Raw genomic sequence first — 21,205 nt, 5'->3', positions numbered from 1 at the left:
GATTTAAAAAAAAAAATAAAAAAAAAATCCCCCAAACAAAAACTAAAACCAAAAGCCAAACACCATACCACCTCCCCCCAAGGGACTATTGCCTTCCCTTTATTTATGTCAAAACCTTGGTTTTGTTGGTATCTTCAGCATTTAACATTGTACATTTCACATTCATTTGCTTTCTTCTTTTTGTATCTTATTTCAGTGCACTAGTAAAACTAATGAATAAATCCATAGAGGGGACAGCTGATGATGAAGAGGAGGGTGTAAGTCCTGATACTGCTATTCGTGCAGGACTTGAACTTCTCAAGGTAATATACAATAATGCAGCTATAGTTTGTAATAGAAGGGACAAAAGTGGTATGACTACTGAATTAATGGTCACATGGTTTAATAGTTATTATTTAGATAATTACTTTTTTAATGTATGAAAGTATTTGGCTATTAACACTCGAGAAAAGAATAAGAAAAGAGGTGGTTTTTTGGAAGAAGTATGTTTTGAAAAGGGTGCCAAGAGTTGAAATATGCACATTAAAGCAGAAATTGATTTCTGCTTAGGGAAGTAGTGTAGAAGAAGGTATGGAGGTAAAGGAGAGGAAGAGAAATGGAGAAATTAGGAGAGCACATTCTTTGGGCTCTGTATGATACTGGAACAAAAGGAATCAATAAACTTAAGAGCTAAATTATGTAGAGAGAAAAAAAAAAACAAAGGCAGGATGGAAGAACTTGTGTACTCAGTGGTGATGACAAATGGCTGTGGGAGAATGATTTGAAATATCTGGAAAACATCTGGATGAGTTTGGTAGTTTGCTAATGAGACTTTTAAATGTGTTACAAAAAGCAGTATAAAATATAGGAGGAAATGGAGGGGAAGGTTGTATAATTAAAGTGAGACTTTTCAGAAGTGTGAATGAACGAGGTGGAGTTTATGGAGACATATCACACCAAATTTGGTAATGGCAGCCATGGTAGAAGTAGTTAGACAGAAGCATTCAAGGAAGTAATGTCTGTTTGCTAATGTAGCTCAGAAAAGAAATCTGCTAAGGTTGAAGATTTTGTTGCTGTGATGTGGATATCTTTGCAAATGTTATTTCATACATTGATACTCATGCAAGTAGGCAACTCTGATCAAAGAAACCCAGATAAGATAAATCCAAAGAATACACAAAATACATGCAACTTTTCATTGTTCTCCCTACCTTATGTTATCTGACCTTTACTAAATACAGTTTTGCTTTGGGATAACCTTTAGTTCTCTCTTGTCCTGCCTTGAATCTCTGCATGCTTAGTTTCTTGCTTGACATTTTTTCAATTTAACAGAACATATTTCATTAGCTTTAGATTAAAAGGACAGTAATCTGTGTTTTGTTTGTAGATATCTTAACCTTCTTGATTTCTGCTCAGGGACTGTAGATTCCGGAGAAACCAGATTTCAGTTCAGTTAAAATAAGTTGAAATAAGCATTCTTAAGTAGATTGGAATATAAATGAATAATCTTGAATAAGTGTTAATTCTAATAAATATGTTTACATATTCAAATAATGTAGTATCTTACAAAATATTTGGAGGAGGGAAGAACCTGAAGAATAAAGCATAGATGAATTTATTTGAAAATGCCTATGTCACCTTCTCCAAAATGCAGTTATTGAATGTAATAATCTCATATGAGCATGTAATAGCTATTTATGTTGATGTTAATGCTCATAACAGCCATAGTTTTGGTTTTCTGTTGATTCGTTTACCATTAATAAATATACCTTTGTTTTAATGTGTATCTACAGGTTCTGTCCTTTACACATCCTACCTCGTTCCACTCTGCAGAGACCTATGAGTCTCTGCTGCAGTGCCTCAGGATGGAAGATGATAAGGTAGCTGAGGCAGCCATACAGATTTTCAGAAACACGGGTCACAAAATAGAAACAGACTTGCCACAGATAAGATCGTGAGTGTATTGCTTTATATGCTGCTTTCCATACCTTGAATTCTGCCTTTTGATAGCTTATTCAGTGTGTTGCCCCTAAAATTACTTTATAGTCTTGTAAAGATGAAGAGCTTCTCTTCCATCATTTTGTATTCCTTCACTACCTTTCTGTCTGTTCATTTTAAAATTCTGCATTCTCACAATTTTTGTGTATTTGTTGAAGATGTTAGGTACTACTTAAAAATCTTCTTATGACAGTCAAATTAAAAAAAGCACGTAGCATGTTTCCCAGGTTACAAAATAAGCAACAGCAAAAATACAGTGACGATTTAATTCCTTGGCATCATTTCTACTCATATCTGTCCTTCACACAATTTTTCTATCTTTGTAAGGAATTAAAATATAATCTCTGATGGTTAACAGCTCTGTTTGTTATGAAACAAGTTGGGAAACAAGATCCAAAATCAGGCATGAATTTCTAACAAAGAATAATTGGCTGTCTATAAGTCGTCATTATGCAATTCATGTTTTAACTGCTGATTAAAGCTGCATAATTTACTAGGTATTCACAGACTATATAAAACCTTAATGATGTGGGTAACATCTAAAACCTTAAAATTAGCCTGTTAGTAACTAACTAATCCAGATTATAAAGCACAGGTTTCAAGTTCTCATATATTAAAATAGCCTCTCGGATACTACCATGATAAAATGCATACTAGCGTACACCTTAAGTTCTCAGTGAATTGAAGATACAACCTCAGCTATTCTTAGGGATTTGAATCAGATTTTGGTCAAAAGAAAAATGTTACAAGTTCACATATGAGATGCCTTTTAAGACATTTGTAGGGGTAAAGAGAAGGAAAAATCCAGCAATCACCATTGTCAGTATAGTTCTATAGTCCCAGTTGTCTGTAGTTCCCTACTAGAGATTAATCAAGACTCTGCATTGCTGGGATATATCATTTTCTGTCAAATGAGCTGGTATTGTTGACACTTCTTTTGGCTTCATGCTTTAGCCAGGTATTGCTGAAGTACAGTCAGGGCAGTCTCAAATAACTTATAACTGTCAAAATGGAGGTCTAGCCCTTGGAATGGTTTGCCGACAAGTCAGGCTAACATTCTGAAAGCCAGAACCAGGTCAGTATTTACAATGACACAAAGAAAAAGAAGTCTGAAGAAAAGTAGATGTTCCAGATTTCATGTATTCAGAAATCTTGATCATAAATGAAAGGGTTTATATTATTAGCAACATAGTTTGTTTCAAGTGACCCATTTACATCTACAAGTTTACACGTGGTCCATAGACTCTCTCTGAGCATGGCCAATGCTTCCATCAGATTCTGGAGTCATGCAGTCCTTGTTCATGAACTGGTGCACAAACCTACTCATTTGCCGCATGAGGAAGAGATTGGGCTACTGCTGGTGAATGCTACTTCAAAAGACAGCAGGCAGCCTGCTCACACAAGGGATTAAAAAAAACAAAACCCAACCCAGGTCACTTGAAACAAACTATGTTGCTATGTGTAAACTTGTAGATGTAAACATGTCAGGTTTCACCTTTTGCAGATTGATGTCAGTTGGGGTGTGATGAGGTATGGTTTGTAACTGATGCACTGACACTTGGCAGAGGTCCTTTAATGTGCATGTACTTACACTATGAAAACTGTAGGTTAGGCATTGAAGCTTAACTGTAGGTTTTACCGAATTCTTTGCTATTTTGGTTCTTATTTAATCCAACTTGTAGAATCTTAGCAGGTTTGAGAAGAGACTTTCTCTCACTTTAGTATACTGTTAACATTTTTCTAGGGATCTTTTGTTGGTTTTGGGGTTTTGTGTGGTTTTTGAGGAAAATGTTTGAGATTTCATTCTTGTAACCATGCAAGCTCTTCTTCCACCACTTACTTTTTGCTGATTTTGATTATATAGAATGTGTCAGTGAAGGCTGGGTGCTAAATAATCTGTGTACTGAATGCTGTATTGTTACTGAGCCTTTCAAGAAAGCAAGGAAGTTTTTTCAGACATTTCTGTGTCAGATGCTTTTTAGGCAATTTTGTTTCCTTGTCTCAGTTGCTGGGTGAGTTGCATGGCAAACCTCATGAGTTAGTGTCTCAGGCAACGACCTCTTAGGGAACCAGCCTGCTTTTCAGCACTCTCACAGGAGTGGAAGCGAACAGTCTGACCAACCTCAACCTGGCCTCTAGAATGGCTTTTGCCCTACTCTTCCCTTCGGTGGCCTTTGATCAGCAGATAGACTCCAGAGGATTCAAATGCAGAACCTCAGAACAAAGCAGTTGTTTGCTTGAGTATACATTTGCGATTAAAGACCAAAGTTAAAGCAGTGAAGGCCTATAAACACACTGATGTTTAATGGTTATCCCTAGCTTTCATAAATTTTCTTCAGCCTTGTCACTTCCAAGCTTGGATAACAAGCCCAGGAGTTTACCCTAGCTGAACCTGTCAGGTTACCCTCACCTTGTATTTGTCTTCCTTAACAGCCTTATTTTTATCATTATTTTCTTTCATGTTTGATTTTTCCCTGTGGGCTTTTTTCTGCTTAAATGTGTAGTCAGATGCACAACAAGTATTACTAAATACAATTCTGTCCTGTTTTTCACTTTATGATTATGATCTTTCCTGAAAAGACTTCAGAGGAATGTTTGATTTATAAGACCGTGAGGACAGATTTGTATAGGTGAAAAGCTTTATTTTTTGTAGATTGCAAATTGCATTTTGAAGTATTTTGTTTAATGTTCACAGAACACTAATCCCGATTTTGCATCAGAAAGCAAAAAGAGGCACTCCTCATCAGGCAAAACAAGCTGTTCACTGTATACATGCCATATTTTCAAATAAAGAAGTGCAACTTGCACAGATCTTTGAGGTATGTCTTTTTTGTTTTTAAGGTTTTTTTCTGTTCTTAATTGATACTAGTAGTTAACATTAATTCATACTGTTTATTAACAGATAACAATTTATGAGGTCAGGAAGCCTACAGCTACATGGTAGTTGAGATAAGCCATGAATTTTACAATAGCAAATTATTAATGTTTTTGTCTTACAATCATGATTTTTTAGTATTTTAATATCTGATAGATAAGGTATTCCTTTTTATCTACGTGGGACAAGTTAGGGGAAAATAAACTAGATATACTGGAATGATCCACACTGAATGCCATGAGGACACATTTAGCAGATACTAAATGAGAGATAACATCCTCTACTTTCAAACTGTATTAAATTACCATGATTTAAGGTCTTTGCACATACAGCACTTTCTCACTGAGGAAGCTAGTGCAGAATAACTACTTGACTATAAACTCAGATATCAGCTTACTGCTCACTTACTGCTTGCTTAGACAAGTTGTAAAGCAAAAAGTCACCTTATACAGAGTAGAGAGGTTATTACTTTTCCCTGTAATCTCTTAAATAATAACATTATTAATCTGCACTTGTAAAGTATTTTAGGTTCTTAATCTTGGCTGTCTTTGAATTTATGCATAATTCAGAAGTGTGAACAGCTTTGAATTAAGCTTACAGAGTTTGATCTCTGCTTAGACTTCTGTGAGAGTAAATGTTCCCTCCCTAATACCAGAATACGATGTGGGGGTGCTGGGTAATAGAGCAGCACAGAATTATCCTGGTGACTGTTACCTGGAAGGGAAATACTGATCACTAATAAAAACGTCCCTGGTGGTTTCCAAGGGTTTTTTACTTGCTATTCTTTCCTGCCATTTGCAGTTACAATTCAGGTTTTCACAACTCCTGAATAGAATTGAGTCAGTTTTTCCTAGGCTCCCAGGTTTGAATGTGTTTCACTGTTAAAACAGGAGGAGAGTATAAAATTGGGTTTGCCTTTATCTCATGTGAGATTTTTGGTTACTCTGTTAATTGAGAAATTGCATTCTTTCTCCATTTTGATTTGCTAACTTTATTAATCCTATGGAAAAACTGTGAAATCCAGTAGTAAAACAAAATATTTTTAGGCATGTTAGCTTACTTATCTATCAGTTGAATTTTGAATTTTGAAATTTTTTTTTTCTTCCTCAGCCTCTTAGCAGAAGTTTGAATGCTGATGTACCAGAACAACTTATAACTCCATTAGTCTCATTGGGTCATATTTCTATGTTGGCTCCAGACCAATTTGCTTCTCCAATGAAATCTGTTGTTGCAAATTTCATTGTGAAAGATCTTCTAATGAATGACAGGGTAAGATTTTCTTTTTTTGGAAGTCCTTACTATTCTGTTTGCCTATTATTAACTGTGGGGAATAGAGGGTTTTTGTTAAATGAGTCAATAAAAGAACGTTCTATAAATGGCCAGTACAGTGATAATTGCATTATAAAAGATCGTTGTGTGAAAGAAAGCTTAGTCCATGACTTTTTTCCATTTTCACTTGGGCATTTTCTGTATGGGTAGGACCAGTTCTTAAACTTACATGAATGTCTGTAGTCAACAGGTGAGAAAAATGGAAAATTGTGGTCTCCGGATGAAGAAGTTTCTCCAGAAGTGCTAGCAAAGGTGAATGATCTGCTGTCAATAATAACATGTATATTTGAGATTAAAAGTTTTACTTATTTCCAAGTTGTGCAGTGGAGAGTATTAGAATACTCCTTTGAGTACTTTTGTATTAGTCTCCTTAGAGTTTTTGTGCATTACACACACAGTTACAGAACTGATAAAAGCTATGCATTTAGGTATCTTCACTTACTGATATTAATTATGCTGAATGTTGAGAAAATTAAGAGATTCAAAAGTTTTAGTTTTTCTTACAAGAAAGGTAATTTGACTTTACTGTTTGTAAACAAATTTGAAATAAATTGAGACCCTGATGAATTTTAGTCATTCATCTTTATACATTATTTACTGTGAATCTAAATATGGCCATTTCTAGAAATGTTTATCTAGTTGCTCTTATTTTTAATCATGTAGCAAGTATCCTGCATCCTCTAGATGCACTTGTGAGAAGATACTGAACCATAGTTGAAATGTCCTGATGTGACAAAGACTGCTACTTCCTCCTTCACTCTGTAAATATTTACTGCTTCATTCTGTTGCTTTAAAAATGTATTAGCTCTAATAAATAGGAGTCTTTGGAAATTTCAGTTTGAGAGCAGCAGGTTTTAGTGCCTTACCAACTTGAGGAAGTAAGTTCATTATTGATTTGTTCATATTTGATAGGTGCAAGCAATTAAACTTTTGGTGCGCTGGCTGTTGGGTATGAAAAACAACCAGTCAAAATCCGCAAATTCCACACTCCGGTTATTATCAGCTATGCTCGTCAGTGAAGGAGACTTGACAGAACAGAAGCGAATCAGGTCAGATTTTGTTCCTTCCAGGTTTTCATCAGTTTTGGTGTGGAATTTCAAAGAACACTAATCTTTTGGAGCTTTTGTAGAATTTTAAGGTGAGCGCAATGTTGGCTAATGACATGATAGAAAACAAATCTGATTGGAGCCTTAATGAGTGAAATGGCAGTATAAAACGATGCTTGATGCTCCCTCTTTCTTGTAATTTACTAATAATCTAACACAGAACCCTGTAGATATCTTGACAGTAAAAGACCTGAAGGTCTAAAATAATTGAGTGATGACGTTTAACACCCTTAGGAATCGGATGATTTTGAGTGGAGCTTCTTCATTCCAACAGTGAGGTAACTTTGCACCTCATCTTCATTCTGATGGTAAAGTAAGGAAAGAAAGATTCTGTGGCAAAAGTGTTGCTTTCATTTAGACAGTGATATGAAAACAAGAAACTTGACTCTTCTCAATTCACTGTTTTGTGGGGAAAGCAGATCACTGTATTTTCACAAATTTGGTTGGGTTAATTTAGCTTGATCCAAAGCTGTAGAACTGTGATCTGATCTGACAGAGAAAAACCTTAATTGCTCATCGATCTTGTAAAAAAGAAGAAATAGTAACATGGAAGTAATTTAAGGATAGTTGTGGTGAGTTGTGTTTTGTGTTTTTTTCTTTTTGTTTTTTCTTTCATGTTTGTATAGTAAATCAGATATGTCTCGACTGCGACTAGCTGCTGGTAGTGCAATAATGAAGCTTGCACAGGAACCCTGTTACCATGAAATAATTACCCCAGAACAGTTCCAGCTCTGTGCACTTGTCATTAATGTAAGTAACTGCATTTGAATTGAAGTGACTCTTAATTAATTGAGTTCAGAGTCCTTACATCTGAGCTTTTGTTGCTGTTATGCTGAGTATTCTCTATTCCTCACTGCAGCTTTCAAAAGAGTTCTTGAAATTTCAAATATTTAGTGTGCTGCATCTGTTGATGTTTTCAAAATGTCTCCTCCTAATTCCACTTTGAATGCCTTTTTTTTTTTTTTTTAAGACCAAGACTTTCATGGTTGCACTGTTATGTTTTGTGTTGCTATAGGATGAGTGTTACCAAGTAAGGCAGATCTTTGCCCAGAAACTGCATAAGGCACTTGTGAAATTACTACTCCCTTTGGAATATATGGCAATCTTTGCTTTGTGTGCCAAAGACCCTGTGAAAGAGAGAAGAGCACATGCCAGACAGTGCTTGCTCAAGAACATCAGTATACGAAGAGAATATATTAAGCAGAATCCTATGGCTAACGGTTAGTATTTCAATAAAATTGTTAAGAATGTAATAGTCAACTACTAAACTGGAAGGAGTAATCATTAGAACTTAAATTGCTTTTGTAAAGAAACAGTGAATAAATTTCATTTGCTTCCTCATCTTTATATAAGACACATTCAAATCTAAATTTACTTCATTTAGCGTTAGCATAAACCATAAAATACTTCTCTGTACGTTGCTGAGAATTATATGTAAACTACAGTGCTGTTATTGTGGTAGTTTATTTTGCTCAAAAAAATTATTTTGTTTTCTGGTATTTGAGGCTTTATGACCTTCTCCCTGAAGTAAGACCAAGTAGTTTTGTAGTAGTAAAACTTCTTCATTTTATTTTTAATGATTCATTAAAAGTAAAATCTGTAGGAAGAAAATGCAAGTTGAAATTTTACATTCCATATTTGAAAAAGTAATACTTTGAAAAAGTGTTTCTTGTGATTCATGTGCTATATAGAGGTTATTTATGGGTTTTTTGTTACTGTAGAAAAATTGCTATCCTTGCTGCCTGAATATGTGGTACCATATATGATTCACTTACTGGCACATGATCCAGATTTCACAAAACCTCAGGATGTTGATCAGCTTCGTGATGTCAAAGAGTAAGTGTCAAATGATTTTGAGAATTTTTTCTGTGCTTAGAAAAAACTGACTAGAAAGAGGAACTCCTTGTCTTACCAACAGTATTTTGCAAAACAGTAATGTTGGAAGTGTGTAACACTTTAACCAAGGGAAGAAAGAAGGCATCAACAACTGCTTAGCAGTATATTCTGAAAGCCCAGATGGTAGCCTGTAGGTCACACCATAGTATACCAAATCAATGAGTTGTCTAGGCTTCTTAAAGTGAAGTAATGATTTTAGATTCTTGTATTTGTGCCTAGGAATATCTGTAGAATTTCCCAGCACAGTTAAGGGATGCCTAGTAATGTCAGTTCAGATATTTTGGAACTTAATAAAGTACAGGACTTCTCCAAGACTTGAAAACGTAATGCCACTGATGCTGGGTCAGAGTCCTGCTTCACTTGAAACTTTATTTTTCTTCTACCCTATGCAAACCTACCAGAATTCATATTATCTACTCACTTATCATTTGCACTATATATCTGCAGTGCAGGCTTAAATGCTTCTTAATGTATTCAGCATTGATTATTTTACAAAAGCCTGTCATACAGAAGCTTGTTCTGTACTGTTTCCACCTTGAGACCTTCTTGTATGCCTTAAATAATCTTTCATATCTTAAGTATAATTTTTTTATTCCTTTGTGTCTTGTAATGAATGTTTAAAAATAGTTAAATGCTAACACTTTACAAAAATGTTAAAGCATGTGTCCCCCTCCAACTTGGTTTTAGGGTTTTGGGGGTCTTTTGTAATGGTTTTTGGTGAAACTGTGAGCTGTGTTGCTTTTGTATTACAACGGCATGTCTATCCACATGCAACAATATATGCCATCAGAAAAGCAGTTCATTCTTGGCACAAATAGACCAGTTCACATCTTAATTCTTTTTGCACCTTCACCTCTGAGAGTTCAAGTCTGATTCTTTCTTTAAATGAAAAATGTAATTTGTTCTAATTTCTGAGTTGCTTGGCTCACATCTGGTCAGAACCTGCAGCCAGTGAAGATTTCTTACCTAATCATCAAGTCTACATTTTGTCCCAGGACTCCCTGTTCCTGGCAACATCTGAGAGCATCCTCCAGCATCTTCTTTATCCAAAATGCATGGAACAAATTCTGATTTGCAGTACAGAGCTTTTTTGGACACCCCTTGTATAGCTTTCCTTTGTTGTCAAATTTCCTCCCTCACGTTTGTCACAGGCTGGCTGAACTAGCCAGAGAGGACTGCTCCAAACAAGGAAATTCTCTGTACAGGAATTTTGGCAGAAATACTTCCCTGAAGAGTCTCCTGAGATAAATGCAAAACACTTTCTCATATAATGTAATACAGTGTTTCTTTCAAGAGTTCTAGAGTCATAGTGTTCACTTTAAAGTGTTAATACAGATGCTTGCAAACTTGGAAAAGCAGACGGGCGCTGTGTTTTGTAGTTGTCTCCCTAGTTCACCTTGGTTTTACATGGCCTAAATACAGTCACGTAAAGTAAATACATGCTTAGCAAGTTCCTTAACCATAATCTGTGATACTTATTCTTATGAAGTTTTTTAAGCTACAGAGGTATGTTTGGGGTTTGCGTTTGGTTTTTATCTTGAGACAGTGTCTTTTTCTTCCAAATTCATATTCCAAAAATACTGAAATGGATACAGAGATTGAACTTACTTCATGTGACTGTGTTCCTCTTCGTATATATTTTTCCTACATGAAATCATACTGGTGTTCTGGAAGGGTCTTGTTCAGGATTGATAATGATTTATTTAATTTGTTGACTGAGTGAGGAAGTCAAGCCACTGAAGTTGACACATGTTAACTGGAATTACCAGAGTAAAATTAATCTTCAGTAGTAATCTTTGTTTGACACAGGGTTTTGGAGAAGCTGGGTCAGTGTTAGTATGTTATCGGTCCTGCATTCATCCCATTTAAATTCTTGAGAATAGTGAATAGATGAATGTAAAGATATCTAACAGATTGATTTATTATAGCCTTTGTAGCTCATGGATGCAAGTCAGAATGTAGGCATCTTGTCTTACTTGAACACCAGATAACAAGTGTTTTGATGGAGCACAACCTTCTTTACTTAGAATTTTTGAGAGAAATGTTGCTTAATCTGTTGCATTACAATTTTTAATTTGTATCAATTAAAAAGATGGGGTTTTTTTGTAGACAGTGTTCATTCATCCTGTTTTTCTCGTTTTTTATTAGCTTCTTTCTACAAGGTAATCTCTTCCAGAGCTCCAGAATTAAATTAGCTACTAGCAAAGTCTGCATTTCTCAGACCCACCCATATGTCTTTCCCAACTAAGTATTATTTTACTGTATTAAGACTCTTGTTGACCCTTTAGCCACATGCAGCTGTGAAGCTTGATAGCAAATGACAGCATGGACAGACCAGTTGTGTTTTATATCATAATTGAAAAATCCTCAAAACAAACTTTTAGTCAAAATGTAATGGTGACTTCTTATAAATAAACTAGATTTAAAGAAAGAAAAGTGGGAAGGCTAATTTCATTGTCTATCTGTAAGGATTTATTTTTTTTCTCTCCCATATGGAGCATTAGCAAGAATCTGACCTGCTCAGTTTTGATCTCTTCTCCTATTTAAATTCCAGTATTAAACCATGTAGGTAACTGTATAGCAGCAGTATGATTTGTTTAAGCCTGTTTTGAGTGTGGTCATGGTATGTTGTTGATAGCAACATAGACATAGCCCAAGGTAGTGATTACAGAATTTCATCTGGATCATGGTAGCACCAGAATTCTTGCTTCTATTCATATTTGGAAGAGAAAAAGTTGATTGGCTGGGCAGTGTTTGCATATATAATAAGAAGCATGCTAATTTGGCAGATTTGTTCCAGAGAGTGTAATTGAGACTGTGTTAAAGGTCTAGTCGCTATTTACACCTTTGGATGATGTTATCTGTTTGTGATATCTTCAAACTGATTGTGGTTTCTTAAGAAAAAAGCTAGTACACCTGGCAAAATTTTTTAAGACATTGCTATATGTGGGAGCTGCAGTATAAAAGGTGGAATGTAATTGCTTGTGGTTTTATGGCTTTTTAGGTGCCTGTGGTTCATGCTTGAAGTTTTAATGACAAAGAATGAGAACAATAGCCATGCCTTCATGAAAAAGATGGCAGAAAACATCAAGCTTACCCGAGATGCTCAGTCTCCTGATGAGCCAAAGGCCAATGAAGTAAGAAATGTAATTCAGATAAGTGTTTGGTGATAGGCTGAGGGTTTCACAAGCAGTTGATGAACAGGATTTGCAGGAAATCTGAAAGCACTAGCTCAGACCTTTTTATGGTCTTTTAGAGAGAGTGTTAATTGCGAGCATTGTCTGTATGTTGCCAATCTCATTCTTTCAGAAACTTGCTGACCTTATCCAGCACACAATACCTAACAAAGTTAATCAAATCTGTTAAATATTCCTGTTACTGCCTACCTGCCTTATTTTAACTCCTACTGCCCAGTTTCCCAACGTAAGCATCTTCTGCTGTTGGGGGAAGAAGTACTGTATTATATGGTTACTGTTAAACCTGTTAGTTTCTAGCAGAGATGAGAAGCCATTTATAGTGATTTGATTAAGTAAGAGCTTTTATTGTACAGCATAAGCATGTAAAGTATACTGGGTTTTATGAAATAGTATCATATGAAAAATGGGGACTTCTGTATGTGTTTGAAGAGCCAACAGTATGGTTAATGATGTAATTTCAAAATCTGTCCTTAGTGGTGATTATTTTAACACAGAGATTAAACTTTTTAAAGAATTACATTCCCTACTGTAAGAACAGTAAGTAATTCCTAAGACATACTTTTCTTTTTTCTTCAGAAACTTTATACAGTATGTGATGTAGCACTATGTGTAATCAACAGCAAAAGTGCTTTGTGCAATGCAGATTCACCGAAGGACCCTGTATTGCCAACCAAATTTTTTACACAACCTGAAAAGGTAAATTTTTAAATTTGATTTTCAATTTAATAAGGGGAAATACTTTGATTTTTATAATCGAGAGCTGGTCCATCTCCATAATATAATATCATGAGTGGGAAAATGCATATATTTTTAACTCAGCAGTTAGATTTTTTTTTTTTTAACATCAGCTATATACTGCGCTATCTTATGAATGTGTGCCAGAAATGTTTGTAACTAGGTGAGAGCTAATTAGAATAAATATTGATATGTTAGCACATATTGCTAGATCATTTCATTAAAAGTGTTTTACAAGTACCTCTGAATATATGAAAATACATGTATATTGTGATTATATCTGAATTAGAATGCAAAACAGACCAAAAAAATGAACATTTTTTTATGTTTTTCCATGGTATGTTGGTATCTGTCAGTAGCTGTTTGATTGTTTTGCTTGCTGTACAAGTTGTTCCCCTTACTGCCTAGTAATAGTTTTGGTGAGTACAGTTCTACTGTCAGCAACAGCACTGTTCTTTAAGAGGCATGCTTTTGAAAAGTGTAAGTGGAACCAAAGTAGTTCTCTAGACCAAACCTGATGTTTTGGTTGTATTGAAGAATACTGTTCACATTTTTCAGTGTCTTAGATTGTTAATTAAGAGCCTTTCCATAGTCTGTTTAAGCAAAACTTAGTTTGCTTACTTGTGAAATGGCAGATGCCATGGTAACAGGGAGCTGCTGTCTGTGATATTCAGATTTGTGTTTTGGTCTGTGTAAACTGTACTCAGAGTGACATGTAACAACTTTCAACTTGTTCAGAGAAAACAGCGCCTCTTTTCCTCTATTTGGACTTCCCATTAAAAAGATGCAAGTGCAAAAATAGGACAGTTTTGTTTCATTTCAAACAATTCATGTCATTCAAGAAGAAAAAAATGTTAATCCCAACTTCAGGTAGGCATACTGTCATTCAGTAATGCTCGCTAAAAATCTCCTCCAAAATACTAGTTTGACCTCTCTTGACCTTCTCTGATTCATTTGTCAGCAGGTTGCGTGATGTGAAATATCTGTAGCACTTGATAATAGCATCTCATTTGAGAAGTCAAGTCATGTATATATAAAAATCAACAGCAAGGTGAAGAGATCAAACACAAACTGTTGGGTTTGTTGTTTGTTTTTTTTTAATACAGGATTTCTGCAATGACAGGAATTACATTTCAGAAGAGACAAGGGTTGTTCTGTTGACAGGAAAGGTACTGTATTTTGACAAGTTACAATTCTTTGAATATTACTTTGTCTGGGACTGCTGTAGCTTAAAAATAGTTTTAAGAGTTTGTGTACAATAATTTGTGATTCTTTTATTTGATGGTATAATCAACTCCTTTAACATACTACCTGGTAAGTACACAACACAAAGATTGTTACCTGTGCACTGAGACATAGGTTCTTGATTAACTACAGTTTTTCACATAACTACAGGCTTTTCCATTTTTCAAGTAAGTGTGGCATGAAGTTCTGATGCAGATACTGAGTTGTGACATCACTAGCATTGGAGGTCTTAAATTTTCAATCTTAATATTTTTAATATAGCTGTTATCGATGTTAAATTCAACTGCAAATGTCTACACCCTTTTGAATGTCTCATTTTATTTCAGACATAATTTGGCTGATACCTTCCACAGGGGAGAGAAAATACCAAGTCTTTTGGCAGGGAGAAAGGGGGCACACACACAAAAAAATAAGAAACAGACCATATTTTTATACCTTTTACCATCAGCTCTCCTTTCCTGGGATTCTGAAACTGTGTTTTCTAGGTAGTGGTTAAATATGTTGGAATGCTTTTTAATCTAGCTCAAAAAATTAGCAGGTGGGTTTTTTTTTTTTTCCTCGAGCTTAGTGAAAGAATGCTAGCTGACCATAAAATATAAAAATCCTGAGAACAATATAAATCATGGCTTTAATATAAATTTCATGTACATTTATCAATTTTCATGTTCTGTGTTCCATGAACTGTTACTGCATTAGTTTCTAAAGTATTTTGTTAGGGAAGAACTTTGTGGTAATTGTTCGTTGTAAGAATAGAGACAAATGATCACTATGTAAATAGCCATATCATTTTAAATTGCTGCTTCTCACACTGATTTTTCATTTATACAAAAAGTTTCCACTATCAGAGGAGTTCATGTGGGTGAAGTTTGCTCATTTGGCAGAATCCTGCCTCTCCTTGCTTTGTGTTCACCCTGTGACACCAACCCGGATGCTACTCAGTGTGCTGGGTTGGAGTAATGTTAGGAGGGGAGGAGGCAGACAGGAGACCAGCCTCTTCAGCAGCAGTCGTGGTGCTTTAAATACCCTCAGAAGAGCAGGTATCTGTCTACTGCTGTAATTGTTTCACCTTTGACAACATAATGAATGAAGCATTTGAAGCAAGTTTAGTAGGCTGTGTGAATTTACTATACTTCTCTTTTGATAAGGCATTCAGCAATGTAGGTTAAAGCTGTGTCTCAACTGAAAAAAAATCTTACTGGTATAAGACAGGCTTCTGTCTTGTATTCTCTTAAAACAGTTAGATTTGGTGAGGAAGGAATGTCCTGTACCAAGCTAGTATGATTTAGGTAATTTTCAATGTTCTAGGAAAACAAACATTTATTCCGTGCTCTAATAGAATACATAAACACATGCTGCTTTTTCTGCCTACTTCATTTCAGAAAACACAGATGTGTAAGGAAACCCCACTGACTCAGACCAGCAGTCTTTTTTGGCCTGGTATTGTTTTTCCAGGACGACTGATAGAACATGACTAGGGAGAGCGTGCAGGTCGAGCCACTTTCTGCAGTACATTCCCCTTCTTACTACTCCAGCATTCATTATTTTTATAATAGGATGCTAGACTCTGCATCTGTGCCTGCTGATTGCGATATCTGTTTGTGTACTTGTTCCCAAATTTGCCTGCTCTGGTTTTGAACCTCCTGATGCTCTACCTTTGCAACTCTCATGGCAGTAGGTGCCAGGAATTTGCAACTGTTGGTTGTGCAGAAACACTTTCTTTTCTCTCTTAAAGATTTTTCTGTCCTATTAGCTATGCCAGATGCTTCCTACTTTTTATTAAATACTCAGTAAATCGAGCAAATATTATAAGAATAATATGTTTAAGTAAATGTGCAGTATTAGCACTAGGATGATGCAGCTGCTGAACATGTGCTCAGTAACAGGCCATTTCTACAGAGAACGGTGCTTTTTTTCTTAGCCAAGTGTTTGCCAGCTTCTGTGGTATCTCTGTCCTGGCTGCTCCTTCATAATTTCCACACATGGGAATTATTTTTTCTTGTGGGCATGTCTTAATAAATTAACTTGGTCTCCAAGGAAATGTAAAATTACATGAAGAATGTGACATGTCAGTTATGAAAAATTCCTTGACTCCTCTCCAGAGACAAAATAAAAAACTTCCTACTTGCCTACCCAACCTGACCAAATTGGTCAACAGACACCAGCCACAGCAAGATCCAAAATACCATCGCTGTATCATAGAACCCCAAAGTAGATAGATGGTGTTAAATATTTTCACACTAGCTTTCTGTGTAGTAAAAGCATACACATTTCCTACTGCTGTAGTGAACTTAATTTTGCATTATGTTTTGGAAAGCCTTTCCCAGGAATGCTTTGCAAATGAAGGATGTTAGAATCATAGAGTATCTCAAGTTGGAAGGGACTCGTAAGGGTCATCAAGTCCGACTCCCTACTCCTCACAGGACTACCTAAAACTAAACCATATGATTAAGAGCATGATCCAGATGCTCCTTGAACTCTGACAGGCTTGGTGCTGTGACCTGGGAGGCTGTTCCAGTAAGCAACCACCCTGTCAGTTAAGAACATTTTCCCAGTGTCCCATCTGAACTTCCCCTGACACAGCTTCATACCATTTCCTTGTGTCCTGTCACTGGTCACCAGAGAGAGCAGATCAGCACCTCTCCCTCCATTGCTGCTCTTGAGGAAGTTGTAGACTGTGACTAGGTCACTCCTCAGCCTGTTCTCCAAGCTGAAAAAACTACATGACCTCAACTGCTCCTTGTAAGTCTTGCCCTCAAGGCCTTTCACCATCTTGGTTGCTCTCCTCTGGAAATGCTCTGATAGTTTGTCATCCTTACATTGAGGTGCCCATACTGAGAGTAGGCGCCACACCAGTGCAGTGTAGAGTGGGACAGTGACCTTCCTCAACCGGCTAGCAATGCTGTCCTTGATGCACCCCAGGACACAGTTGGCCCTTTTGACTGTGAGAGCACACTGTTGACTTATATTCAACTTACTATCGACCCCCAGATCCATGGGGCTGCTTTTCAGCCTCTCATCCCCCAATTTGTATGTATAATGAGGATCACCCCATCCCAGATGGAGAATCAGGCACTTGCTCTTGTTAAATTTTATATGGTTGGTGATTGTCCAGCTCTCTAGTCTATCCAAATCACTCTGTAAGCCTTCTCTGCCCTTGAGATAGTCCACAGCTCCTCCTAATTTAGTATCATTGGCAAACTTATTTAATGTACATTTGACTCCTGCATCTAGATCATTTATAAAAACAATAAAGAGCACTGGCCCTAAAATTGAGCCCTGGGGAACACCACTGGTGACTGAGAGACAGGCTGATGTAACCCCATTTACTATAACCCTTTGAGCCTGACCTGTCAGCCAATTGCTCATCCAAGATACTATGGACTTGCTCAGCTGTGTGCTTATCTTTGAGAGATAGTATCAAAAGCTTTGCTAAAACCCCGAACTGCCACAACTACTGGCTTCCCTTGGTCAACTAGGTGGGTCACCTTGTCATAAAAGGAAATACCAAGGTGGTTAAACAGGACTTTTCCCTCATGAGGCAGTGCTGCCTATGACCAGTGACTGCATTGTCTCTTCAGTGTTTTTCAGTAAATCCCAGAATAAACTTCTTCATCATTTTACCAGGCACTGAAGTGAGACTGACAGACCTGTAATTACCAGGATCTTCCTTCTTACCCTTCTTGAAAACTGGGACATTTTCCAGCTTCCAGTTGACTGGGACTTCTCCAGACTCCCAAGACCACTGAAAAATAATATAGAGGTGTCCTGCAATGACACTGGCCAGCTGTTTCGGTACCCTGGGACGCATCCTGCGGGCTCCATTGATTTGTGAGCATCCAATGGATCAGCAAGTCTCAAACAAGTTCAGGGTCGACTGGGAGTTTATCATGTCCCCAGTCTTTGTCTTCCAACACAGGGCTCTGGGGTTCCAGGGCCCATCATCATTGTTGAAGACAGAGGTGAAGAAGGCATTAAATGTCTCTGCTTTGTCACCTGCTATTTGTAAGGTGACTGATCTTGCCAAGTTATGGCCTAATGTTGTCCTTTTGTTATTAACATATTTTTAAAAGCCCTTTTTGTGTCTTTCACAGTGCTGGCCGGCTTGAACTCTAATTAAGCTTTGGCTGCACAAATTTTCTCCCTACAGGGGCAAACAGCACCTCTGTAGTCCTTCCATGCCTCCTGTCTTTGCTTCCAAAGTCCACACACATTCATTTTCTCCTTAAGTTCTAGAAGATCCCTGCTCAGCCAAGCTGGTCTTCTGCCCCACTTGCTTGATTTTGGATTGCCTGCTCCTCTGCTTTTAAGAGATGGGTCTTAAAGTGTGACCAGCATTCATGGACCCCAGTACCTTCAAAAGCAGATTCCCAGGGGACCTTACTAACTAGCTTCTTCAGCAGCTTGAAGTCTGCTCTTTCCACATCCAGGGTCAAAGTTTTGCTGGCAGTTTTTCTCCTATCGCCAGCAATTTGAAATTGAACTACTTTGTGGTCACTGTGACCAAGACAAACACCAGTCCACCCACAAGTCCCTGTGTTTGCAAACAAGAAGGAGGGCACATTTCCTAGTTGGTTCCCTTAGTACCTGCACCAAGAAGTTCTCTTCAGCACATTTCAACAATTTCTGGACCTGTTTGTCTCTGTTGTGTGATACTCCCAGTTGATGTCTGGGAAGTTAAAATCAACTGTAACAACAAGGGCAGTTGATCTAGAGATTTCCCTTAATTCCTTGTAGGATAATTCATCAGTGTTGTCCTGGCTAGGTAGTCGATAGTAGATTCCCACAACATCCACTTTACTTGCTTTCCCTTTCATCCTTATCCAGAGGCTCTCAACCATGTTGAGACTAAAAGGATATTGCCACATCCTTTTAGTCCTCTAATATTACCTAACATTCTGGCTTTTGTTGAGACTTCTCCAGCTCCTATCCCTTCAGAGCATGAGAGAGAGCAACGCAGTTGCTGAGGTGCTGTTAAATTGTAAGAAATAAAAGTAGGATAGACAGTGGTTTTTAAGAAAAGATGACGTCTTGTAGCTCCAAACTGATGTCATTGTGATTGAGACTGTTAATCCAGAAAAAGTGTTTTAAAATAAGAAAATATTTTTAAAATTAATTATGTACGTGAAGTTTTCATTTTTTAAGATTTAAACATCTTTTTCTAGCCAAAACCAACTGGTGTATTAGGTACAGTAAACAAACCATTATCTGCGACTGGAAGGAGACCATATATTAGAACTACAGGATCAGACACTGGAAGCAATATCAGTGTAAACTCTGAGCTGAGCTCTTCTGCAGGAAACAGATCAAGGTACAGGAGTTTGAAACTTCTTTCATCAACTGTTTACTTTGTGTTCTCTAGTATTTTTGCATGTTTTAGGACAGGAGATGATCTGGTGTGTGTGCCTGTGTGTTTGAAGAGTGTCTTTATTGTTTCCAATTTTAAAAAATACAATAGTTGTCTATAGGTAAAATCTCCAGCTTTACTTTTTGTTTTGGGGGTTTTTTTAGTAGACAAAAATTTTGTCAGTAGAGTGTTTAGATGTGGCCTGCTTGTAATTAAATATAATACAATAGAAGAGACACTATGCTGTCTGAAATTTTGGTTGTTATTATTAATAATATTTTTACATGAGAAAATATATTCATTGAAGAGACCAGCTATAATTAATACTTTCTTTTTTTTTTTTTGCAACTCGCACATTTTTGATGTATAAATTAGGATTAATCCTGGTTGGTAACAAGAAACATTTTTTATGTATGTGAAATATTCTGACCTATTTAAGATTTAGAACAATTTTTAAAAGCTTGCTGAAGAGGACCAGGATCTCAGTGGAAAGATGCAACATATGATTGTAATATTCAGTCTTTCTTCTAGTAAGTGTTATTTTTATGTGAATCCAGAATTTTTAAATTTGTCATAAAGCTGGTGAAACAGTTTACACTTTCAAATTTTAAGATGGGCTGATTTGGTTTGGAATTGATTTACTGGCTAAGATTAAGGGCTAAGGAAGAGGAAGTCAGTTCTAGTTGCTGCATTTCACATGGCCAAAGGGAAGTATAACTCAATTCAGAATTTGTTCTGTAAATGTGCATAATAATATGCCATAATAATATTGACTATTTTTTAACTGTTTTGTTTTTAAAACTATTTTATGTTTGTGTAAATTAACTTGAGGTTTGAGCATTGCTTGTCTTTATTTTTCTTCACTACCTTTGCCAGTATTAGCTTTTTCTATCTGGAAAAAGAACAGAGCCTCGTATAGAGCATTGGTCTTAAGATTGCAAAAAGATTTATGTGGCACTGTGTCTGTGATAAGGAATTTGGCTCAGTGACTAGCCAGTCCCTTTCAGACCCTTCCCAGTTCTGGGAAAGAAAATGTAAGTGTGGACTTGGGGGACTTGGGCAAATTCAAATTCATCTCTTTCTAAACTAATTTAGCCTGTGTGCATTGATTTTTTTTTTTTTTTATTATATATATTTTTTTTTTAATAACTGCTAACGTTTTTGTTCTTTTGTTATGTATGTTTTTGTTTTACTTTGTCTTCAATTATGCTACCAGGGAACAAAGTTCAGATATATCAGAAACTGGGGTCAGTGAAAATGATGAAAATCCCGTGAGGATTATTTCAGTCACACCAGCAAAAACAGAACCTGTGAAAAACAAGGTATGTCTGGGGATTTTATGGACTGTATCTCTGTAATTAGCTTGGCATGGGGGGTTTATTCAGTACACATCACTGCAGGTAGTCTCTGAAGAACTGGTAATGTCCAATTTAATTTCATGTAGTTCTGTCACTTTCCTAGCCCAATAGAAGACCCCTTATTTTCAGAACTGCTATTTATT

General features: G+C 36.5%; 1 protein-coding gene across 2 annotated transcripts in view; it reads left to right on the top strand.

Annotated features, from left to right (window-relative positions):
• The window catches only part of PDS5A (PDS5 cohesin associated factor A), an 85,616-nt gene that overhangs the window by 58,526 nt on the left and 5,885 nt on the right, over nucleotides 1–21,205 (top strand). For both annotated transcript variants that reach the window (XM_074904687.1, XM_074904688.1), the window contains exons 18-31: nucleotides 197–302; nucleotides 1,773–1,933; nucleotides 4,673–4,796; nucleotides 5,963–6,121; nucleotides 6,365–6,433; nucleotides 7,094–7,230; nucleotides 7,914–8,037; nucleotides 8,303–8,507; nucleotides 9,009–9,123; nucleotides 12,188–12,320; nucleotides 12,957–13,076; nucleotides 14,222–14,284; nucleotides 19,523–19,668; nucleotides 20,921–21,026. In XM_074904687.1, the coding sequence (XP_074760788.1) occupies nucleotides 197–302; nucleotides 1,773–1,933; nucleotides 4,673–4,796; nucleotides 5,963–6,121; nucleotides 6,365–6,433; nucleotides 7,094–7,230; nucleotides 7,914–8,037; nucleotides 8,303–8,507; nucleotides 9,009–9,123; nucleotides 12,188–12,320; nucleotides 12,957–13,076; nucleotides 14,222–14,284; nucleotides 19,523–19,668; nucleotides 20,921–21,026 (1,768 nt within the window). The remainder of the gene's footprint in view (nucleotides 1–196; nucleotides 303–1,772; nucleotides 1,934–4,672; nucleotides 4,797–5,962; nucleotides 6,122–6,364; nucleotides 6,434–7,093; nucleotides 7,231–7,913; nucleotides 8,038–8,302; nucleotides 8,508–9,008; nucleotides 9,124–12,187; nucleotides 12,321–12,956; nucleotides 13,077–14,221; nucleotides 14,285–19,522; nucleotides 19,669–20,920; nucleotides 21,027–21,205) is intronic.

Source organism: Athene noctua, chromosome 4, assembly GCF_965140245.1.
Source record: "Athene noctua chromosome 4, bAthNoc1.hap1.1, whole genome shotgun sequence".
Lineage (NCBI taxonomy): Eukaryota > Metazoa > Chordata > Aves > Strigiformes > Strigidae > Athene > Athene noctua.
Note: the sequence above shows the minus strand (reverse complement) of the source record. Positions and strands in the feature narration are given on the sequence as shown.